The sequence below is a fragment of the Motacilla alba genome, chromosome 8 (assembly GCF_015832195.1).
Source record: "Motacilla alba alba isolate MOTALB_02 chromosome 8, Motacilla_alba_V1.0_pri, whole genome shotgun sequence".
In the NCBI taxonomy this organism is placed as follows: Eukaryota; Metazoa; Chordata; class Aves; order Passeriformes; family Motacillidae; genus Motacilla; species Motacilla alba.
In genome coordinates this window covers 8937400-8957805 of record NC_052023.1, presented here as the reverse complement: position 1 = coordinate 8957805, position 20406 = coordinate 8937400, and the positions used below count along the sequence as shown (strand labels likewise).

The following is a 20406-nucleotide window of genomic DNA, read 5'->3' as shown; positions in this document are numbered from 1 at the left end:
TACCTTCACATTCATCCCAACCCCAGGGAGACTGGTGTGAGAAGCAGCTGCCCCGACTGCATTTCCAGGCTCAGGTGCTTCATTCATGGCAGAGGCACCACATTCTGGCTGTGCATGCTGCAGTGGGATAGAGGGGACAAGCAACCACATCCCTCAGGGATTTTGGGCTGCTCAAGGTGCTGTGCAGCACACTCACACCCTGCCCTTGACTGATGACTGTGGTACTCGGAGCTATGGCTGTGGTTGTGTTGCTCCTGCTGCCCAGCAACAGTGTCTGTTAACCCAAACTATTAGACTAAAATAAGTCTGTTTTGAGAGATGAAACCAAGGAGGAAAAGTGGAGCAGCTTGGTTGCTGCAACAAGCCCCGGGTCCTAATCCCTTACATCAAGGCATTATGGCTGGGGGAGGATGGGCTTTTGGAAGTGTTTGGGATTTTCCTGACAGATTTTTTTTTCCCATGGGCAAGATCCTCACATGAATCTCCCATTACAGTGGGTTCCTAGATGGGGGGAAGAGAAATCCCTTGAAAGCAGCCTGGGGACTTCTGTCCATCCATCCTGCAGCCCTGCCCTATGGTGCCACGCCCGGGAGTGCCAAGCCACTGCCTGCCCCTGGGAAGGGTCCTGTGTGAGCGGGGGGAACCCAGGGGGCTTGCAGGAAGCTCTGTGGAACTGCTGAGGATGGAAAAATCCCTGGGATCTGCCCTTTCTCTGAGAAGACATCTGAGCTGGGAGGTGTTTTTCTTTCCATCCAGTCAGCACGGCCGCTTGGAAATTTCCTACGCCGGCTCTGGCTGTGATGTTTTCATAACACAACGAGCAGCCTGGCAAAGCCCTGAAAAACTATTTGCCAATTAGTGACTTACATCTTTCCTGCAATTCTACCTCATTAGCCCTTATTAAAAAGAAATAAATAATGAAAAAGAGCCAGGCCCCTGGAGCACCTTGCAGAGTCCTCTCAGTTCCTTGCTGTTTCTCCACTGCTCTTCTCTTGCCTGGGGGTGCCAATGCAGTGAACACTGGCCCACAGAGCCCATGGCTCATCCCTCGGGTACCATGTGGCTGCTGCTGTTCCAGGTGATGTTTCTAAGGGGCTGCATCCTTCCAGTGCTGTGGGCAGGACAGCAGGGAGCACCCCCAGGTGCTGCAACATGGGGTGAGCTCCTTGCTGGGTATAATGACAGATGACTGAGCGAGCCCATCCACCCACCATTTGGGTGCTCCCAGCTCTCCTGCACCATGATCAGGGACTTTTCTGCCCAGTTGGGTGCTCCCTGCCTGCTGGTGAAGGGGCCTCTGGTGCGGGTGATGGAGGGAATGCTGACTCAGCAGCTGAAAAGGCTTACACGGCCCTGTGAAAAATGCTGATGCAGCATTTAAAAAAAAAAAAAGGTTGACTCAGGAGGTTGGAAAAATGTTGCTCGTTAGTCTGCAAAATGGTCGACTCATGGGGCTGCAAAAACACCGAGCCCCACACAGCCACAGCTACTGCCCCTAAATTTCTGAGGATGCTCGGGTGGCATCCCATCTGGCTGCCAAGTTTAAGGGGCACTACATCCCCCCAGGTCTGCCCTCCTGCCATCACCTGTGTTTGTAATGAAAGAGGATCAGCAACACCACCCCCAAACTCACTGATTTTTCAGTGCTTCCAATGACTGGTGCTCATGAAGGAATTGGGAAAGCAAACAGTGATTTCCCAAAGTCTTGCAGAATCTGGGTGAGTGGATGCAGCTGAGCCATGTCTTTCCTAAATCTGCTCAAGTGGTGCATCCCCTCCTCTCCCCCCAGCAGCAACAGTGGCATCACCAGACGTGGTTTTCCCTGCTGGCAGAGGAAGCAGTGAGCCATGCAGGAACAGTGCTGATGGCTCCTGCTCCCTCGGAAGACGCTGTGAAAGGAGCGCAGGGAAGGCTCCATTAAGGAGCGCGCGTGTGCTACGTGTATTCCTCCCTCCTCCCAGCCCCAGGAGGGGCTTTCTCTCCAGCCTAGAGGAAATCAGACCTCTGCAAGTCTTTTTTTTTTAAAGCTTCTGTTAAAGATGATGCCCATGGCCTCGGCTGGGAGACAGACACAGCTACACCAAGGCAGCCCAACCACGCTGCAGTTCGGAATTTATTAGAAACAGCTGTCAGTACATCCTTCTAAAACATTACATGTCAATGTGCTTTATTGCAATTTTTTTTTATTGCATTTTTTTTTTTGATCTAGAGCAAGTAGGCCCAGGATGCTTAGTGTCTGGGATTTAAAAGCCCAACCATCTAGTAAAAGAAAGTACAGCAAAATTGTAACACACCCGGTGACAAGTACAGTGTTGCATTACTGAGCTAGAAACTACAGGATGACTTGTCAGAAAACACTAACATACACTTGGTTTCCTTATGAAGCAGTTTGTTTCTTTTCTTTAAAAGTTAAACTACATGAATTCCTTTTTTTATTTCTTTTCTTCCCCCCCACCCCCCTCCCCGACTACACCATAAACGACAGAAGAACAGATTTTACACAAATAACAAACAAGAGTACCAAAGTTACATGCTGGAATTCATTTGGAAAACAAAATAATTCAATAGCTTCTGGAGAAGCAGGTTCTTAACAGATGCAGTTTCCCTTAAAGAAAAAAGAAGTCAAAGAAAAGCAGAAACATTGATGCAAAGGTTGTACAAAGGAGTGTGCTGTTATTTCAGCCCTCGACACAAGATCAAACACCCACTCATGCTTTACATTGAACCACACCTTGTACAAAGAGTCCACTCACAAAGGGACACGCACCAACACCACCCATTGCACATCAGCTCTGGACAGGGGGCACTGAGGGGCCACTGGAACGTGCAAACAATCACTGCATCTCACAGGAGAGCAAGAGGGGGTTTCCTTTGCTAAGCCTTTGCTTGGGACACGGTTGAACGCTTTGTCCCAGAGTAAATAACACCCCAAATCTACTCTGTTTACAAATATAGTAGCGACACCCCCGAGGAAATCCAGAGTTCAGCATTTCAGAAGCACATATGCAAGATGAATACAATAAACTCCTTTTCGTTTGACAAAAAACCAACCCAATTCTGCCTAAACACGTGGCAGAATGTGCTAACAGTGAGTTTTGTTTTATTTTTAAGGGGCAAGTGCCACTTACAGCTAATGCATATAAATGTGTACGTGAATATATTTTACATATATCTATATACATACAGTACATATACACACACACGCACGCGCACACACACACGGATGATGCAGACCATTACAATCCCATGGTGCAATAAACAGCCAGATATACAAAATTAACAGGTTTTCATCAAACAGATCTTTGCTGGATGTAGAAGTCACTCACAAAAACAAAACAGATTCAAACCCCGACCCAGCTGACTGAACGTGAGCCCCCCCTGGCAGCCAGCAGAGACCTGGGGGCAGCTCGGGGCTGGCCCCAGCATCCCACAAGCCCCTGCTGGGGGGTGGCAGTCACCCTTAGAGACCTTTTCTTTTGTCTTTGGATGCAGTAACTTTCTCCAAACGATCCCGAGCCTCTTGCTACAAGCACTTGGAGAGTGCATGGGAGCGGCGCTGCTGGACACAGGGGGAATGTCCCTCCCCTCATTTGCCAATGCCAATCTCACAGAAGCAATCCCAAGGGAAGGTGGTGGAGGGGGCATCAAATTTAAGCTGCTTTCTCTAATACAGGTTGATCGACAAAATGGGGTTTTTTTTCCTACCAAAGAGGGCCTGTCTCACTTTTTTCCTTGCCTCTGAAGCTCATATTACATTTTTTAAAGGCAAACTTTAGAACAATGGTGAGTCTAGTCATAAAATAAGGTGAATCTATGCCAATAGCAATTTAAAAAATGCAAATTCTGCATTAATTGTTTGGAGCCAGCCCCAAAGACCAGCACTTCAAGCACTGTCATCATCTAAACAGTTAACAAGCTAAAGCTCCCAATCTGCCCCTTTGAACAAACAGGAAGGAACTGAAAAGATTTCAAGAGAGATTTTTTTTTCCCCCATTCGGTGGAAAGTATTTCTGCCCACAGAATGCAAGATTCACAAAAATGTTGGCCAAACTTCACGTAACCCTGTCCAAAGCTGCTGCTCACGCAGGGCTGAACTGGCCCAGCCTCCCGAGGAACAGGCCAGCGCTTCTTTGGGCTGGTCCTTCCCTTCTCCCAGTGCCAAGGGAAACAAGGGGATCAGCAGTGCAACTTCCCTTCCCATACAGAAAGGGCAGCAGCTCCTCAAGGACTTGTACCAATCCCCTAAACCTCTCCTGCCTGTGCATTTAAGGAGAGAACAACTGGCTATTCCAAAGGGAAGGGTCTGCTCTGGCATCTCCTCTCATCTCATGGTTCCAGGCAGAGTTTCTGGTTCATGGTCTGTCTCCTGCTTCATCAAACTACAACCAGAGGGATGCTTTAGGGTGCTGATCCTTCCTCTCCACTAAAGCTATTTGCTTTGAATGCTGAATTTGAGCAAGCCTGACCCCCTCCCCCCCTCACAGCGTTTTTGCTCTTCGGGAATGTTATTTTGATTCTGCTATTGCAAAAGCAGAGATTGCAAATCAACCATAAGGAAACTACACATAAGGAAACTTGATTTTAAACATGGTCTAAACCAAACAACCCCAAACCCATCATAGTGCTTTGTAAAACTGCATTTTGAACCTGTCTGTCTCTTACCCCTCCTGATCCACAAGCAGTACCTGTTTCATGTCTGCACAATGCAGCAAGCATACAAGACTCACTAACATTTCAGATTTTTATTCCCTGTTAGTGTAACAAAAAATAAAAAAATAAACAGACATTCAAAAACAGAAGCGAGATTGTTCAAGTACCAAATAAGGGGCTTTTCCAAACTTGAAGTGTGACACTCCTATAGCAGTTCTGCTGTTTTAAACAGCCACAGCATTCAGTTACAGACATGGTGCCACCTAAGCCTGTGAGAGCCCAGGATTTGGGGCAACCAAGACCCTCATCCTTCTCCTGTCCTCCCCAAAACAGCACTAAGTGTCAACATTCATTTCCACAGTCCCATCACAGTTGCCTGGCTTTGCAAGGGAAAAAGTTTGATGTTTGTCCTGCTGTGACTAGAATTCAGCTGTGATTAAATGCAAGTTTTTTCCTGGGAATGGCTTTTGGTTGAGGAAGTCTTGCTAACACTAGTGTCAGCGAGAAAAGAATCAGGCCCATCACATTAAATGGAAAACTTCTTGAACATCTGCCACCTCAAGAGAGATGACTGTGGAAAGGGAATTTTATTTTTGGCATAAGACAAAGGGCTATACTGGATATAACTCTAGATTGCAACTACCAATGGTGCAAAGCAGCAACTCACTTCACTGCTGATGAGAATGAAATAAAAACCCAGAGATAACCCCCAAAACTAGAACACTCCAGTATCAGAAGGTGGACAATTGCAGATACTGCTTTCACACACTAGTGCAGCATCTGTTGGGATATCCTTCTTGTTTCTAGGTTGGTTCTTCCCATGCTCAGATTACTTGTAATCAACAAACAAACTAATGGGAAAAGATTTATAACTTACTAACTTCAAAAACTTGGCACTCGTGGCTGATACAATGGGGCCAATGGCAACTGTGGAAGCAGACCTGATTTCCATCCACACCAATACAAAATACTGAAACACCCCTAATTCCCTGCAAATATACTTCAAAACAGATTAGAAGAAACTGTGCATATTCGAGTTTCAACATCCCCTCCCCCCTTCCCCATTTAACACTGTGCAAAAGTTATTTATTCAACTCTACATATATATTTAATACAATGTGGGTCAGTGAGATCAATGTTCCTGCAGCCTGGTACCAGATGGCTGCTACGACAGTGAGGCTACTTCCCCCTTTCCTCCTGATGTTCTGACTCTTAATATTAAAACCTTCTCACATCTCACTGTTTTACAAGAACTTGAGTTTCTTTGTTTTGCCTCTTTGTTCACATTTCCTGTATTTGTTTCAGGCTTAACAGCTGCTTTTCATCCTGGGGTGTAATCCTGCACCTCACAGGCCCATTTCTGATTTCTCAGTCATGCAAGTGTAGAGCAGCTCCTGGAAGCTGTGGGTTCTCTCAAAGGTCTAATGCTACCAAGCAAACAGAATTAGGCCAAGCACAATAAGAGGTGCAGGACCAGGCCCCTCTCCCATAGATCACACCAGCTATACGTGTCAGTTGATTTTATAACAATTTTCATTTCCTCTGTGAGTGCAAAATAGTTGCAGAAAGAATCTGTGCAATAGCACGTGCGAGTCAATGGGGAGCCGTGGAAGCAGCTGGGACTTCAGGTGCCTAAACCACACACAGGCAGAGAGACAGTGGCAAAACAGCCTCAGGAGACTGCTCAGAATAATGGAGGCAGTACAAGGAATGCAGGCTTGGTCTGCCCATAGCCCTGCTCTGAAAGTTTGGGCAAAACAGAACTTCAAAGAACACTTCAGGATGGCTTATTGGCCCCGGCTCCATCATTCACAGCAAATACATCACCTGTGATCAGAAAAAGAGCTCAGGGAGCAAAGGGCCAAGAGTCCCAACTCACTCACACCACGATAAAGCCAAGCTACCTTCACAGATGCTAATGGAATTACACTGTATTTACCTTGGCAGAGCCAGGGCTGGAGCCTGGACCAGACCTCACAGGATCAATCAGATTCCACTACAGGGAGACTTCAGACAGCCCTGCTCTGCTATCCTGCTGCTGTCAGGACTGCGAGGGTGTGCCAGGATTTATGAGCCTGGAAGTAGACCTGTGCCTGTTTAAAACAAATCTGAGCCCTACCTGAAATTGGGGCAGACCTGAAATTGGGGCAGATGTGAAACACTTTGGCCAGGTTACCTCTGTTACAAAAGCAGGGATCAGAAATATGGGTCTCATCAGCCTCAAATGTTAACACTGTCAGTGAGAGAGTGCAGAGTGATCACAAGGGCAGGGAAAATTCAGACACTCCTCTCACACAGGCTCTTCTACAGGCATGAGGCACCTGGCTATCATTTGTGCCTTTGAACTGATTTCTTTCATTGAGCATTTGGTCTCAGCCCAGCATCAAGGGAATGCTAGATGCCTGAGAGGTGTGGGAATGGCAGCAGTACAGCTACCAGATTAGAACTGCAAATTAGCCAAGAAAAAATTCCATGTCCACAGACCACTAAGGAAACCATTCAAGACTTCCACTAATGGCAAAGGCTATGTCTCACTTTTCCTTTTGCCCTGGGGAAGTAGAAGGGACACACAAACAGATGCGGTTCATTTTGACATAGCAGCTTATGTGAATTTTATTTTTCTCTCACACAGTTTTGAGATTTGGTTAAGCTTTGTCGGGAATCATTTAAATGAGAAAAGTGGCATCTACAGAATTCCTTGCCTGAAGATTGCACTCTGGCCAATTAGGAAGTATCTGGGATGCGTCAGGGTCATTAGTGCAAAATAAAAAATGTCATGGCATGCCAGGCAACCAGACTACTCTTCCTGCAATGGCTGTCAGTGCTCCAGCCTTGTCACTTCCCTACTTGTGAATTCAAGACATTCAGTGAAATAATACTTCTAGTGTAAACAATATACATCAAGAAGCCTGGCACTAGCGCCCAGGCATTACAGAAAAAAGCCACTGGAACAGGAAATCAGCCCCAGGGTCAGAAACGGGTCTCCAGCATTCTCAGACCTGCATGACTGTCTGCTTCCTGTCCTGCACAATGGGTGCATTGCAAGGGAAACGCTTCCAGTAATGGGAACAAAAGTAACTTTCAAGGTTGCACGCTGAACAATTACTTTGCCAGTTATGCTTTGATGCCAAGTGGTTCAGTTTGCCAAACTTAGCTCTTTTTCATTTTAGAAGCTTAAGGATTGGAAATAAGCTGCTTTGTACACTTTCCAGGGAGGGGATTTATTTGATGATTGCTGTAGTTGATGAAGCCCGGGACTACCCGCTCCAGTATTTGACAGCAGCCCTTGCCAAAGGATGGTACCAGACATCCAGTAACTGAGGAGGTATGGCTCTCATCCTTTCCTGTGTTTCGCATCATGTCTAAAATTACTACAAGGGAATTTAGATTATACCAGAGTAAAATCTTGCTTGGCTGCAGTGGTGTGAGAGTTCAGAACCCAGCTCGCAAAGAACAAATCAGAGGAGATCTAGGATTAGCATGCTCACTTCTTACAACTGAGAGTAACTATACCCCACCAAAGAACTGGATACAATAAGCCATCCAGGAGCATTTGATTACACCGACCTCTTCTGTACCGAAATCAAGTGTTACAAGAGTCTGTCACTGTTCAGCAAGAGACCTGCAGCAGGTCAGTGCAAGCTTCATTCTGGTTTACATTCTGAAGCACAGTATCATTAAAACTCTGGAAACAGAATCCCAAGCTGAGGGACAGGAGGGAGAGGGGGTGAAGAAAGAGGAGAGTGAGCAATTACATCAGATCAGACAAATTTAGTGTTTTGAAGCCAGACAATGTTTAGCTTTTCCTTTTATTTGTTTCAAGTTTTGGTGCAGAAAGTATGTGCGGATGCTAATGCAACCTCCCCTGTAAGTGCTCGATCTGGCAACAAACAAAGTTTTGGCATGTTCAGTTTGGTTATGTTTCCTTTAAGCGAAGACCTGTAGTGCCATTGAAACCAAAACTTCGTTACTGTTGGCAAAAAAATAAAGCAACTTTTCCTTTTACAAGCATTTTTCCATTTAAATAAAAACCTGAAGCTTTCCCATAATTCCTTTGGTCTTCTCTCACCAAATTCCACGCTACCTCAAGACAAGCCCTCTTTTGGAAGTCCAGCTGAATCGCAGTGAAGCTGCTAAAATTAGCAGAGAAGAATTGCTGTGGCAGAGTTCCCCCCTAGTTTGTTGGGAGTTTAAGACTGAAAGACATTACCAGTGCCTCGGGTAGAGGCTTCAAATTGTGTCTACTAGAACAAGAGAAAACAAAATCCAATTAGAAGTTCCACTGAAGGTGCCTGGCAAAAAATCATGTCCATAAAATGATGCTCTGCTTCCAGTATTTTCATATGCGTTGCGTTGAGTTTATTCCCCTCATAAGGAAACAAAAGTATCGGTGTAAAAGCACAGCTGAGCTTTTAAGGTAGCACCAGGACACCTACACCCAAGTTGTCGTCTTGTTGCTGCTAGGCCTCTTTTTGATTCACATTCACAGAATCACTTCTTGTGCAAAACAAGCAGTCTAAGGAGAAAGAATGCCCTCCGAGTTCTAATAAAAATCGTAGAAAAGAATCCAAGATAAGCCAACGCTTTCCTCCTCCCCAAAATTTACCTGCAGAGAGAGGGGGGCATCTGTGCGTAGACAGGATAGGCAAGCCTGACATTTAGGGAATCATTGTGTTGGACAAGGGATGTCTGCTGGTAATGAAGAACCAAATCCTTAAGTGTGCTGTACAGGTTGTACGGTTCTGCAAACCCATAACCTCTTGGAGTGCTGTAGATCACACAGTGTTTCACCTCTCCATCAGCTCTGCAAGGAAAGGAAAGAGGAGAGTTTAACATAAAAGGACAAACCCAAAGTGACAGTCTATTAACAATTAACTAATGCAGCATCTCCGGCAGTCACTGGATTACATAATGGAAGACCCAGTAGATGCAAGTGGAGGAGATTAATATAGTCTGTGAAGAAACAGGGCTTCAGGGCATGTGATTAAACACTCTTGCATAATAATCCACATAAGAGGGCTCTTCCATCCCAGCACTACAATTCCCTACCGCATTGTTGTCCAAATGGTCCTTGGGACAAAAGTCAATAACTGAACCACGAAGATAAGCACCTGAAGTCAGCAATGACTTTGTGCTCAAACTTACCTAGAAACCTTTCCACTAAGCAAAGAACCCAAAACCCACAAATTATCAGGACCTACAAAGAACTCCATGAAACACAAGGGCTAACCTTCCATGTGCATTTTTTAATGTTAAGCATGGGACAGGATCAAGCTGATTCATTACCTGAAGCCATAGCGACTGAGTCTCTAACTTGGCAAAGCAGTTACTGGAACACAGCAATTCCAAAGCAGCTAGAAAAATTTATCTGCCAGAAAAATCAGGTATTATGTAATCCCTGTGCTGGAGCCCATTACGATCCCAGTCACATGTAGGAACAGGTTACTTTGTGCCACCCCTTTGGGAGCCTGTAGCACGATCCCAACCAAACAAAAGCATATGATGAACCTAACACTCGAGTGACTGCAATGAACAGAACATGGAACACAGCAGATACTACAGTCTTCAGTTACCTTGAGCTGCTAAACCTTCATATATTCATTTCTCAGACTTGTGCTCAGAAGCAATTAACCTCATGAGAAATAAATCAGTGAAAGCCATTTTGGACTCCAGGACAAGCTTGAAGGATTTTTAGATAATGGAGTTGGAGTATTTCTGACCTTCATTACACCAGCATAAAATGAAGTGAAATACAAGAAATCAATGCAAGGCTGTGTGAATGTCATCAAAGCTACTGCTCACAAATAATCCTCTGAAGCATCACCATTACCTTACACATACAAGAAAAAGATTTAGAGTCGGGCATGTCTGAAAATGAGAATGGACCACACCTTTAGAGCCCTGCTTTACTTCTTCCCATGTGTCCCTTAGCACGGAAGAATATGGGAGAATTAGGTCCTAACTTAGGCCCTTACGACAGAGCTTCAAGTTGGGATACTTCAGAATTTTGTACTAACTACTGTGGGAACTGCAGAGGCTGCAGGACTACGGTTATTGCACATTCAAAGCACATTTTTGTTACAAAGCTTTTACCATGCAAAAGGTCTTCCTGCAAACATGCAACACATTCCAATGGGTAGGCCTAAGCTAGGCCTGGCTTTTGTTCTCCAAAATAAAGAGCTTTGGTAGAGGTTTATGAATTGAGTAGTTAGAACAAAAAGGAAAACAGACTTACACAACAGAACAAGCATAACATCCTTTCTTGCTACTCTCGCGAATTAAAAATGCTCCGTCAGGTTTCCCACAGAGCAAGTCTTCCGCTTGGACACGGTTGAGATCCCCAACAAACCAAGTTTTCTCATCATGATGTGGCAGGTTTTCATCTTCTTCATTCACAAAGTATGTGCTGAGAGGATACATTTGTTAACCAGCGATCAGTAAAGGAGTTAATAAGCAGAGTTATTTTCACAGAAATCAAACAAAGAAATTCTAGAATTGCCCAAATTGGGAGGTTGGGCTCCTAACAAACATATATTAAAGGCTTCCACTTAGATCTTAATTTTAATCCTACATGTTTCAGCAGAGTTGCTGCCTCACATGACATCACATGCCTCCAGTCCTTTACTGAGAAACTGGTAGTTTTTGTTACCAACCCCACAAGAGAAAACACTTACTAATGGAACACTTCTCAATAAAATAATATGTATAGTGACACTTACTCATCAATATTTTCATTTTTGATCCCCAGCCAGTCATTTATTCGCTTCTGTCTCACCCCCTTGTGATTGAGCCATCTGCCAGAAGAAGAGAACATTAATACATCAGAGCACATGTATGGGTTTTCTTAGCGAGCAAGCTGAAGCTCAGACACAGGAGAAACAGTCTGTGTCCAGCCCAGGGACAATAGGAGCTGGATAACGGTGGTGAAATCAAGTGTATAAGCAACATAACAGAAAAAAAGTACTACCATCTGTTGTATTAGCAACCACAGGCTTTGTTTATAACTATTTTTTTTTAAATTCTTTATTTACAGGAGTTGCAGATTGTGCATCTAGTTGTGGCTGGCTCTTTAAATAATGAAGTCATGAAGAGGCCTACCAGCTCTCAGACATGCCCTGCCAGACTGCACCACCTGAACATCAACAGAACTTTGCTTATGAAAAGAAAATTAAACTCTCATTATCCTGATGGAAACAGCCATTAATCAGATTCATCAGAGACACTATTCTGAGGTATGGGTCAGGCTTACTTACACAAGATACTGATCTCTGATTTTGCGGAGCTGAATTAGGTCAGGCTTGATGCTGTTCATTTTCTTATCAGTCTCCCTGTTGTCCAGAGCTTGTTTCTTCAAGTCTTGTTCCAGGCGCATTTTACTGTCATGGATCTCACCCAGGCGCGATTTTAATTTTTCGTAGTTCATCATTATCCTGCAAATGAGTGTGAGAGAAGAGGTCAAACCAGCCCAGAAGGACTGAACCTACTGGCAGCACTTACAGAAGAGTATCACAGAACTATCATAACAGCAACTCCTCCATTTGACCACCTCATCCTTACATGAAAATTACTGTATGAGCGACAGGAGAGACCTCTTGCCACAGGGCCTGCAACCTTCAGTTTACCTTAACGTATTTCCTTCTGGCAGAGATGCAGGAAGACATTCTCTGTAGGAAGGTAAGCTAGAACAGATTCCTTCTTCACTGTCAGATTCAGTTTTTTTTTATCAATTATGTGAGCCCACCACAGCATCAGCAATAGCAAGATTTCAAATGCAAACTTCAAATACTATCAAATGCTACAAGGAAGTAATGCTGCCTATCTCTTCATTCAATATTAGTTTGCAGGTTTTGTGTGACTCACGAAAATTACATCTTTTGCTTTTTAATTGTCTTTACACAGAATGAAGCACCCCAAGTGCATAGTGAGATTGTTACAGGTAACTGTTTCTGGTCCAAAAACCTCCTTAATGTGGTTCATAAAGTGCTATGTCAAGTGGGGCATTATACCTGGCCTTTCTTCAAAGGCCCAGACCCAGCTTTTTCTGCTAATACCCTCTTGGAAGGGCAGTTTCAAACAATGCACTCACTGAATTTGTTAGATGACAGCTACTAAACAGTGATCTTCTCTGAAAGCGACCAAAACCAGCTATGGACAATGAGATTGACCAGATTTATGTACATTTCACAGTTTGCCAGTACAGAGTTCTCTGAATTATACTCTGAGCAAATAGAAAGGGGATAAGCAAATTAAATCATTATTTCCTATTCTTTCCTGGTCCTCATCATAGTATCTTGCTTTACTGAAGTTAAGAGAGGATAATCCAGAGATTTCCCAGCTCTGCAATTCCTTGAGAGAAGAGAGCTTTACTGAAGGCTGAGATACCTTGAGGGAAGGTCTCAGAAAACACTGAGCTTACAAAGTGGTTTATATGATGCTGTGATGGCAGTGTCAGTGTGGACACCACTGTTTCCAGGTAGGCAAACATAACCTGAGAGCTCACCGCTCAATTTCTTTGTCGTTGCCCTCCCTGCGGAATCGCTCGATGTATTCTTTGCTGTATCGCTCTTGTGAGTGGCACTGCTCCTCAAATATCTTAATTGTTTCATTAAATGCTTCGATTGCAGTTCTCTTCATCTGAATTTCCTGTGTGAGGAAAGAGTCCTTCATCATTTGTTCATAATACAGACAACAATGCCAGACTCGATTATGTTCCCTAAACTGACTGAGAAGATGACATTTTTTCCCCCCCACTAAGTTAAAATAGGATTAATCAGCTTTAAATTCAATCAAATGTCTGAGAAGGGTCAGGAAAGAACCGGGCAGACTTACTCCCTGTAAGTCTACCCTCCTCCCCTACACGATGCTCTCTATTGGGCTGCAAACCCCTCAAACATTTTAGTCATATTTTCCATCTTAGTTTGCAGGAAGACTGCCAGCAAACCTCCTCCCCATGTATGAACTATCTTATTTTACAAGAAGCAGTCCAAATATTCTATTCACACTTCCTTAATGTATAATATCTGGTAACTGACTTGCACGTGATTTCACAAAAAACCTGGACAAGCCCCTCCACAAATCTCGGTGCAGCATGTGGCAGCTGGAAATACTCAGCAGCCAAGGAAGAAGCCTGCAGTGTAAAGCTTGTAAGTGTTGGCCTTCTCCACAGCTTTTACTTTATACTGAAAAGTTCAGCTCCTCTTCTTTGCCCCACACCATACCTCTAGGACTATCAGCAACAGCTGATATTCACTGTTTCCATCAAATATGAAACTCCCTTGCTGTATTCCACAAGGTACTAAGATTTTTTTTTTCCTTATATTGCCTTTATTAGCCTTAACAGGTTAAAGAAAAATTTCTTTGCTTTTTAAACAACAATAAACACACTTTACAAAGACCCAAAGCTGTACCAACCTGGGATGTTCTGGTATATTCTTCATACAATTTGTCATATTCTTTGCTCTTTTCCTGATACTGAGCATGGTATTCTTGAAGCTTTTTACCTACTGCATCTATATTATCTTCTTTCACCAGCTGATCCTGCACATACAAAGAACTATTAAGTCTTCAAGCAAAGCAGCTTTTCCTTAAGAGTATTCATTTGTCCACTTATGCATATTTGCATTTTACAGATATTAGCATAATGTTTTATAATCCAGTTTCTAGAGAGCACTGCATCTGAATCTGCCTTCTTTGTGCAACATGTTCCACAGTTTACAGACACAAGGAGCTGGAACTATGGGACACCAAGAGCTGTGCCAAAATCCTGAACTTCCAAAACCACACCACACTTTACTTTCAGGGTTGCTATCCCCTGTTCAAGAAAGAAGGAAGCAAATTGCTTAGAAACTTCAGTTAAAGATCAGAGGTTTTGGTTTGTTTTTTTTTTTTTCTTTTCTAAAAAGCTCTGCAGTTCTTTTGCCTTAATGCAAAAATGTATTTTGGGCTACTGAATCAAAGTTTAAAAAATGTTCTTGAAAAATTTAGATGGCTATGCACAGAAAGCTCATATGGGTAGCACTGGCTCCAACAGCGCTCAGTGGGTTCACAAGGGTCCAAGGAGAAATTAAAAAGTTTCTCACAGGTTCAACTCTGCTACCTTTCAGGTTTAAATTCTCTGTTGGGCTCAGATGGAGAGTGGAAACCTGATAAAATGTAGCAGCTTAGATGGTTAGACAATTTGGAAGATGCAAGTGAGGCCAAATATGATTTTTTTTTCCTGTTCACAAAAAAAAAAAAATCATCCCCCCCTAAAAAAAAACAACCAAAAAAACCATGCTATTCATAGAGAAACCCTTACATTATACACACATCTGCAATTCTTTTAGTCTGCACTAAAAGCCACTGGGGTTTGATGAAGCTCTTACCTGCTGGTACCTGGACACGGGATACATCAACTTCACATCGAGCTTGGGGTTGTACTGAGCAAGGGACTCATTGCGGTAGTGGTTAATGAGTTCCACAACGGAATTAAATGTCAGCGGGTCAGAAAAGCCGTATTTGCCATCCCGATGATAGATCTTTATCAGTTTGTTGTTGCCACCCTTCCTGTAAAGTACAGTCATTCAGAGGTTTTACTGGGTCCCTCCCATCCCTCATCAGCACGAAGGCTGATGACACCAGTGACATTCCTGGGCGAGTGGCTCCCACACTGCACACCTTCACGGTGATTCTTTACACAGCAGTAGTATTAAGTAGTTTAAGAGTCAATACACACAGAATTATCATCAGATTATTTGAACAGGAACAAAGCCCAAAGCAAATCTCTTCCTATGTGTTCATTCTGGAGCCAGCTTATGGTATTTAAGTCCCAGCTTTGCCAGAAGTTTTGCAAGGGAAAAGGAGAATGCTAAAGGCTGAATAAAGGAGCTGTAAGAAAACCCAAAACCATAATTTCCTGCAATTCAGGGTCACTAATAGTATACAATAGGATACAGATTTATACAATTATTAATGAATCTTTTTGAGTTATGGGTACTAATACAGGATACACGAATTTACAAAATCCTTTGAGGGTCACAAGATGGTTGTAAATGTAGTTATCCAGATTTACACATTCTAGTGGTTTCCTCAAATATAGTGCTTATTTTTTCCTTTTTTTTCCAACAACAGACTGTTTGGATACTGTCCTGTCCTTCTCCTGCACTTACAATTTTGCATCCTAAAGACAAAAATTCAGTAGAATTCAGTAAAATAAGCAAACCATGTCAAACCTTGGCACACAGGCGGTGAACTTGGAGGCAGAAGTTAAAGCAGAATTTTAACTACACCCTTGGGATCAAACCTACCACTAAGGCAATGGAATTTCAAGGCAGGATCAAGTACCTGCCATATCACAGAAACTCTCAAGGGTGTGCTACAAAGGCTGTGGCTTCCGTGCCTCACCTGCTTGTCCCTAACAATCAGCCTTGGGAGCCTGTCAGAGGCAAGTGACTAGGCAGGCTGGGCAAGGCACCAGAGGCTGTCACATGAGGTTTCTGCCTAAGTGCAGCAGACAGGGCTGGGGCAGCTCTGGGAAACCTGCCACGTGCAGACATGAGGAAAAGAACATGGCTCCAAATGAATATTCCCTAAACTTTGGATCAGAAAGCACAAGATACTCTTTACCAAGACACTGTGTTCAGTTCTCCAGAGCTGCACGCTGATGAGGCATTCAACACTCTCCCTTTAATCAAAGGCCTGGTTTACAAACACCTTTTACTTTAGCAGCTCTGAAACCATGAAGCACTCCTGAGCAGCTCTCCTCCCTGAGTCCCAGCTCATCTACACCGAGATCCTCAGGGTAGTACTTAGTGAGGGACAGGACTCAATGCACACAGCAGAACTGACTGTCAGACCTGGCTCTTTATTTGCTTGTTCTGTGATGTGCAGAACTGGGAATATCTCTCAGCTTGAGCCACATGAGCTTTACACAGCCAGGGCTGTCACTGCAATGGCAACAGCTCCTCAGGGCTTTGCTGAGGGGACCTCAAGTGCTCAGTGCTCACCGCAGTGTCAGAGTGTAGTCTCCCTGCATCTTGGTTGATGCGTCGCGCACCAGGAATGTTCCATCTGGCATGTCTCGTAGTTTGTCATTGACTTCTTCCCTGGAGAATGGAAAGGGAGGCGAAATTAGAAGTGCTAAGGACATGACCACCTTTGCCACAGGTGAAACATCTGACCCAGCAACACCAATGTCTGCAGAGTTCAATCTTCTGTCACGCTCGGGCTCTCCAGTTTTTTAGGCCACCTCAAGCAAGTCTCAGCTTGTGTAGCTGTACTAAAGAAAAGTAGCTGCAGTCAACTGCCACTTAGGAAGGAGTCTCTGTTTAAACAACAGTAGCAGCTGTGACTCAGTTCACAACCTTTCCCTTTAATCTGCTCAGGTTTTAAAGTCCACACTGGAACAGATGCCCTTTGAGAAGCCAGTCCTGACCTCTTAAGACATGGTCTCTAGAATCACAGCTCAAAGGTGCCTAGAGTTTAGCACAGTTTTAGACTCAAGAGGCTCATTATTGGCTTAACTCTGATCTTATTTACAGCCCTTTTAAACCACTACAACCTTGCTAGCTTCAGTGCAACTTTTCCTTATTTACAACTGAGGCAGAAGGATACTCAGTCCAGAGCTTTAAGCTAAACCAAGAAATCTTTTAGTGAAAGTGAGTACCTGTAAGCATTCAGAAAATTATTTCAGCTGAAGAGATACACATCTTGCTTACGAGCATTTCACCCAGATTATATATCTCACTTTATAACAGCTCCCTCAAAGGTTTTGGAAGCCCTAAGCACTTTTTAATACAATCATTTGGAAATTAAAGTTTCTCAGGTAGCCTCAACATTCTTTAGGTGCTGTAGGAGGCCTAGCTAAATCTTACAAAGAAAAAATCAACAGCAGGTTTTTTTGTTCAAATACTAAGGAACAAAAGTATTCAAAAGAATAACAAAAGAATAGCCTTAGCTTTGATTTAGCTACCTGAAAACTATTTTGTTAGTAAAACTAACAGAACTGACTCCTACTGAGTATCACATGCTCATATCCATTTACTCCTCTCGGACCATTTTACAGATTGGACCCAGTTAACTCCTTTTTGAATGGACAGATAATGACCTACAGGTTTGGGCCTGCAAGTTGCACCCTGGAGCTCATGACAGAATTTTCAGCACAATTCTTGTCTGAAGAACATTGCTCCTGCCCTGCTAGCCTGATGCAGCCTGTACCTGCTGGCTGCCAAACCAGGGTCATAAACAATTCCATCTTTACATAAGAGTGTATCAAGTTTAAATCTAATAAAGCCACTCCAATGCGATTTGCAGTGCATTAGCTCCTGCCATCATGGGCACTGGTAATTGAGGGACAAATCCACAGTCAATAAACTGATACCAATATTGACCAGTTTTAAACAAACTGTGCTTAGTGGGTTTTGTGATCAGGTTTTGCCACTCTGCTTCAGCTCAAAATTAACAGAAAAATATCTCTGCCAAGGCCCTTCAAAAGCAAGATCTATGAGGGTTCGCTTTATAAAAAGATAAGGGTGGTACAATAAAGATATGAAAACTTTATTTCCCTTCTCAGAACGTCAGTGAGCTCATGTGGCAAACACACTCTTCATGCCTCTATCTGCCTAAGTGCTTCAAAGTACTTTGTGCACAAGTTTGAGCAATTCCTGATCACACTCCCAGCACACTCGCCTGTCCTCTCACAGCTCCAAATTCTAGACTCTTCAGAAGTGCTTGAAGAGGGTAAGAGATGACTGAACATTTCAGTTCTTTTCTGCAAGCATATAAAAGCAGGTCTTTCATTTTCTGAACCTAGCCCAAGCAATCTATTTTCTCAAGTGCATAAAAAAGGGTTTTCTTAAGAGGCAAAACTTAATTTGTTTGGTATGTGTCTCTATCATCTACTCAGTATAGCTGGATGATGGTTAGCATTTGTAAGAGCTATTTTTCATATCACCATGTAATAGAAATTAATGCAGCTGAAATTTTAAACAAACGTTAAAGAAACCAAAAGTAAGAATGCAACTCCTTTTCTCCTGAAGTATTATTTTTCAACTGAAATTGTGCTGAACTGCATACATTCCAGGATTGCACGCTTACAACACTTTATTAAATATCAGATTCAGAAGCATTTATCTTATTTTTAAAGACTGTATATGTGGGCAAATTCAGAAACTCAAAAATTACTGTCACCAAGACTGGCAATATCTGCACCAGAAGAGCAACAACTTAAATATCCTGAATCCAGCTGAATACTTTCACTTAGGTGCTTTGCCAAGCATAGTCCCAAAGCATTCCCCTCCAGTAAAATTCTGCCTGAAATAGGCATGCTCTTTTTGTCTTGAATTCTAGCAGGCTTATCCTACTTTTAATAATATATATGAATACATTTTAATTAATATGTTCTAGCAATATTGCTTACCTTGAGATGTCCCCCCAGTACCACTCTGCTTCCTGCAGAGAGAAACTGGAATTGTCCTTTATTCCATTTGTATTGACTGGAGTCATTGGTTTGGGGGGCTTTGGAGGAAGAGCTGAAAAAGAAAAACAGATTAACAAAAGGTAAACAGGAGAAAATAATCACTAAACTGTTAATGAAGTACTACAGGGAAAAAAAAAAACAACAAGAAAAAGTGTGCATCTTAAACTCAGCTTTCAAGCTCTCTCAAACCAAATGCAACTTGTAATCTTAAAGGAAGTCTGAAGTCAACTGTTCCACTGAGATCTGAGATTTTTTTAGTATCAAACGCTTGAGGGAGGGGAAAAGTAAGGAGTATGAGGAAATGTGAGTTTTTGTTAAAAGAAGACTGGTGCAGGCACGACTACAAGGGCAGGTGCCGCCTAAAGCTCCAAACAAATGACAAAGGTGTATTGTGTGTGAAAGCCACAGCCTGGAGAGCACTGGGCACCATTATGGAAAAACTCCAGTTGCTCAGGCATCTGCAGCCCTGAAGCCAGCCCACAAGAGCAAACAGGTGAACTCTTCAGAGGGAAAAACACTGCTAGAGAGCAGTGGTGGCTGGGCAGGGCTGTATCTGTCACACACCCACGGTTCATGTTTTACATTGGGTTTGTCATTAAAGCTTCTGTTTGGAACAAAGACTGTGACTCTTCGAGTACTACAGGACATGAGGTGATAAGGGAAGGGGACAGGGGACAATAGATAACTGTTAGAGTGCCTGCACTGCTTTGCTGAAGTGCAAGCTGAAGTGTTTACCACAGGAGAGGGGATGCTACAGATGCCCAACAGACAGGCAGAACTCCACACCTGCAGGGCTGGTGCACGCCTGCCCAGAATTCCCCTATCCTGAATTTATGGCAAACAGAATTTACTTCCATTCTAAAAATAGGTTACACAATGTAAGGGCATACAAGATACCAAAGCTGTTTCTGTTTGGCCAGTTTTTGCTCAAACAACTTTATCGTGAACCTAACTGTAAGCCCTGAATCAGTTAATTCAGCAGCCACAGGCACGTTCATGTACTGGGAGAGACTAGTCTGTGAGCAGAAATGTACTATGCATTTTCTTCTGGAAAGGCGTCCTGCATGCTCTCCCCTGTTTTGCAAAGACTGGATGCTTCATCAGGAACATTGCCACCAAAAAAGAGCATTTTTTAGGCATTTCATGAGAGTGTTTTACAGAGGGACAGGTCACATTCGCATTCAGAGTAAGAAAGCAGCTACACATATTGATTTGCTGCTAGCACATTTCTAAGTCAGACCCTGAACATCTGCTCACAGCCCTGTGCCCTTGCCATCAGATTACACAAGCACCAGCGAGCA

General features: G+C 43.4%; 1 protein-coding gene across 2 annotated transcripts in view; it reads right to left on the bottom strand.

Moving 5' to 3' along the window:
- Positions 1-2095: 2095 nt before the first annotated feature.
- The window catches only part of LOC119703738 (phosphatidylinositol 3-kinase regulatory subunit gamma), a 77956-nt gene continuing 59645 nt past the window's right edge, over positions 2096-20406 (bottom strand). For both annotated transcript variants that reach the window (XM_038143978.1, XM_038143979.1), the window contains 9 exons: positions 19046-19157; positions 16635-16733; positions 15015-15195; positions 14062-14187; positions 13151-13293; positions 11904-12080; positions 11370-11444; positions 10886-11056; positions 2096-9454 (listed from right to left, as the gene is read on the bottom strand). In XM_038143978.1, the coding sequence (XP_037999906.1) occupies positions 9253-9454; positions 10886-11056; positions 11370-11444; positions 11904-12080; positions 13151-13293; positions 14062-14187; positions 15015-15195; positions 16635-16733; positions 19046-19157 (1286 nt within the window). In that variant the 3' untranslated portion in view covers positions 2096-9252. The remainder of the gene's footprint in view (positions 9455-10885; positions 11057-11369; positions 11445-11903; positions 12081-13150; positions 13294-14061; positions 14188-15014; positions 15196-16634; positions 16734-19045; positions 19158-20406) is intronic.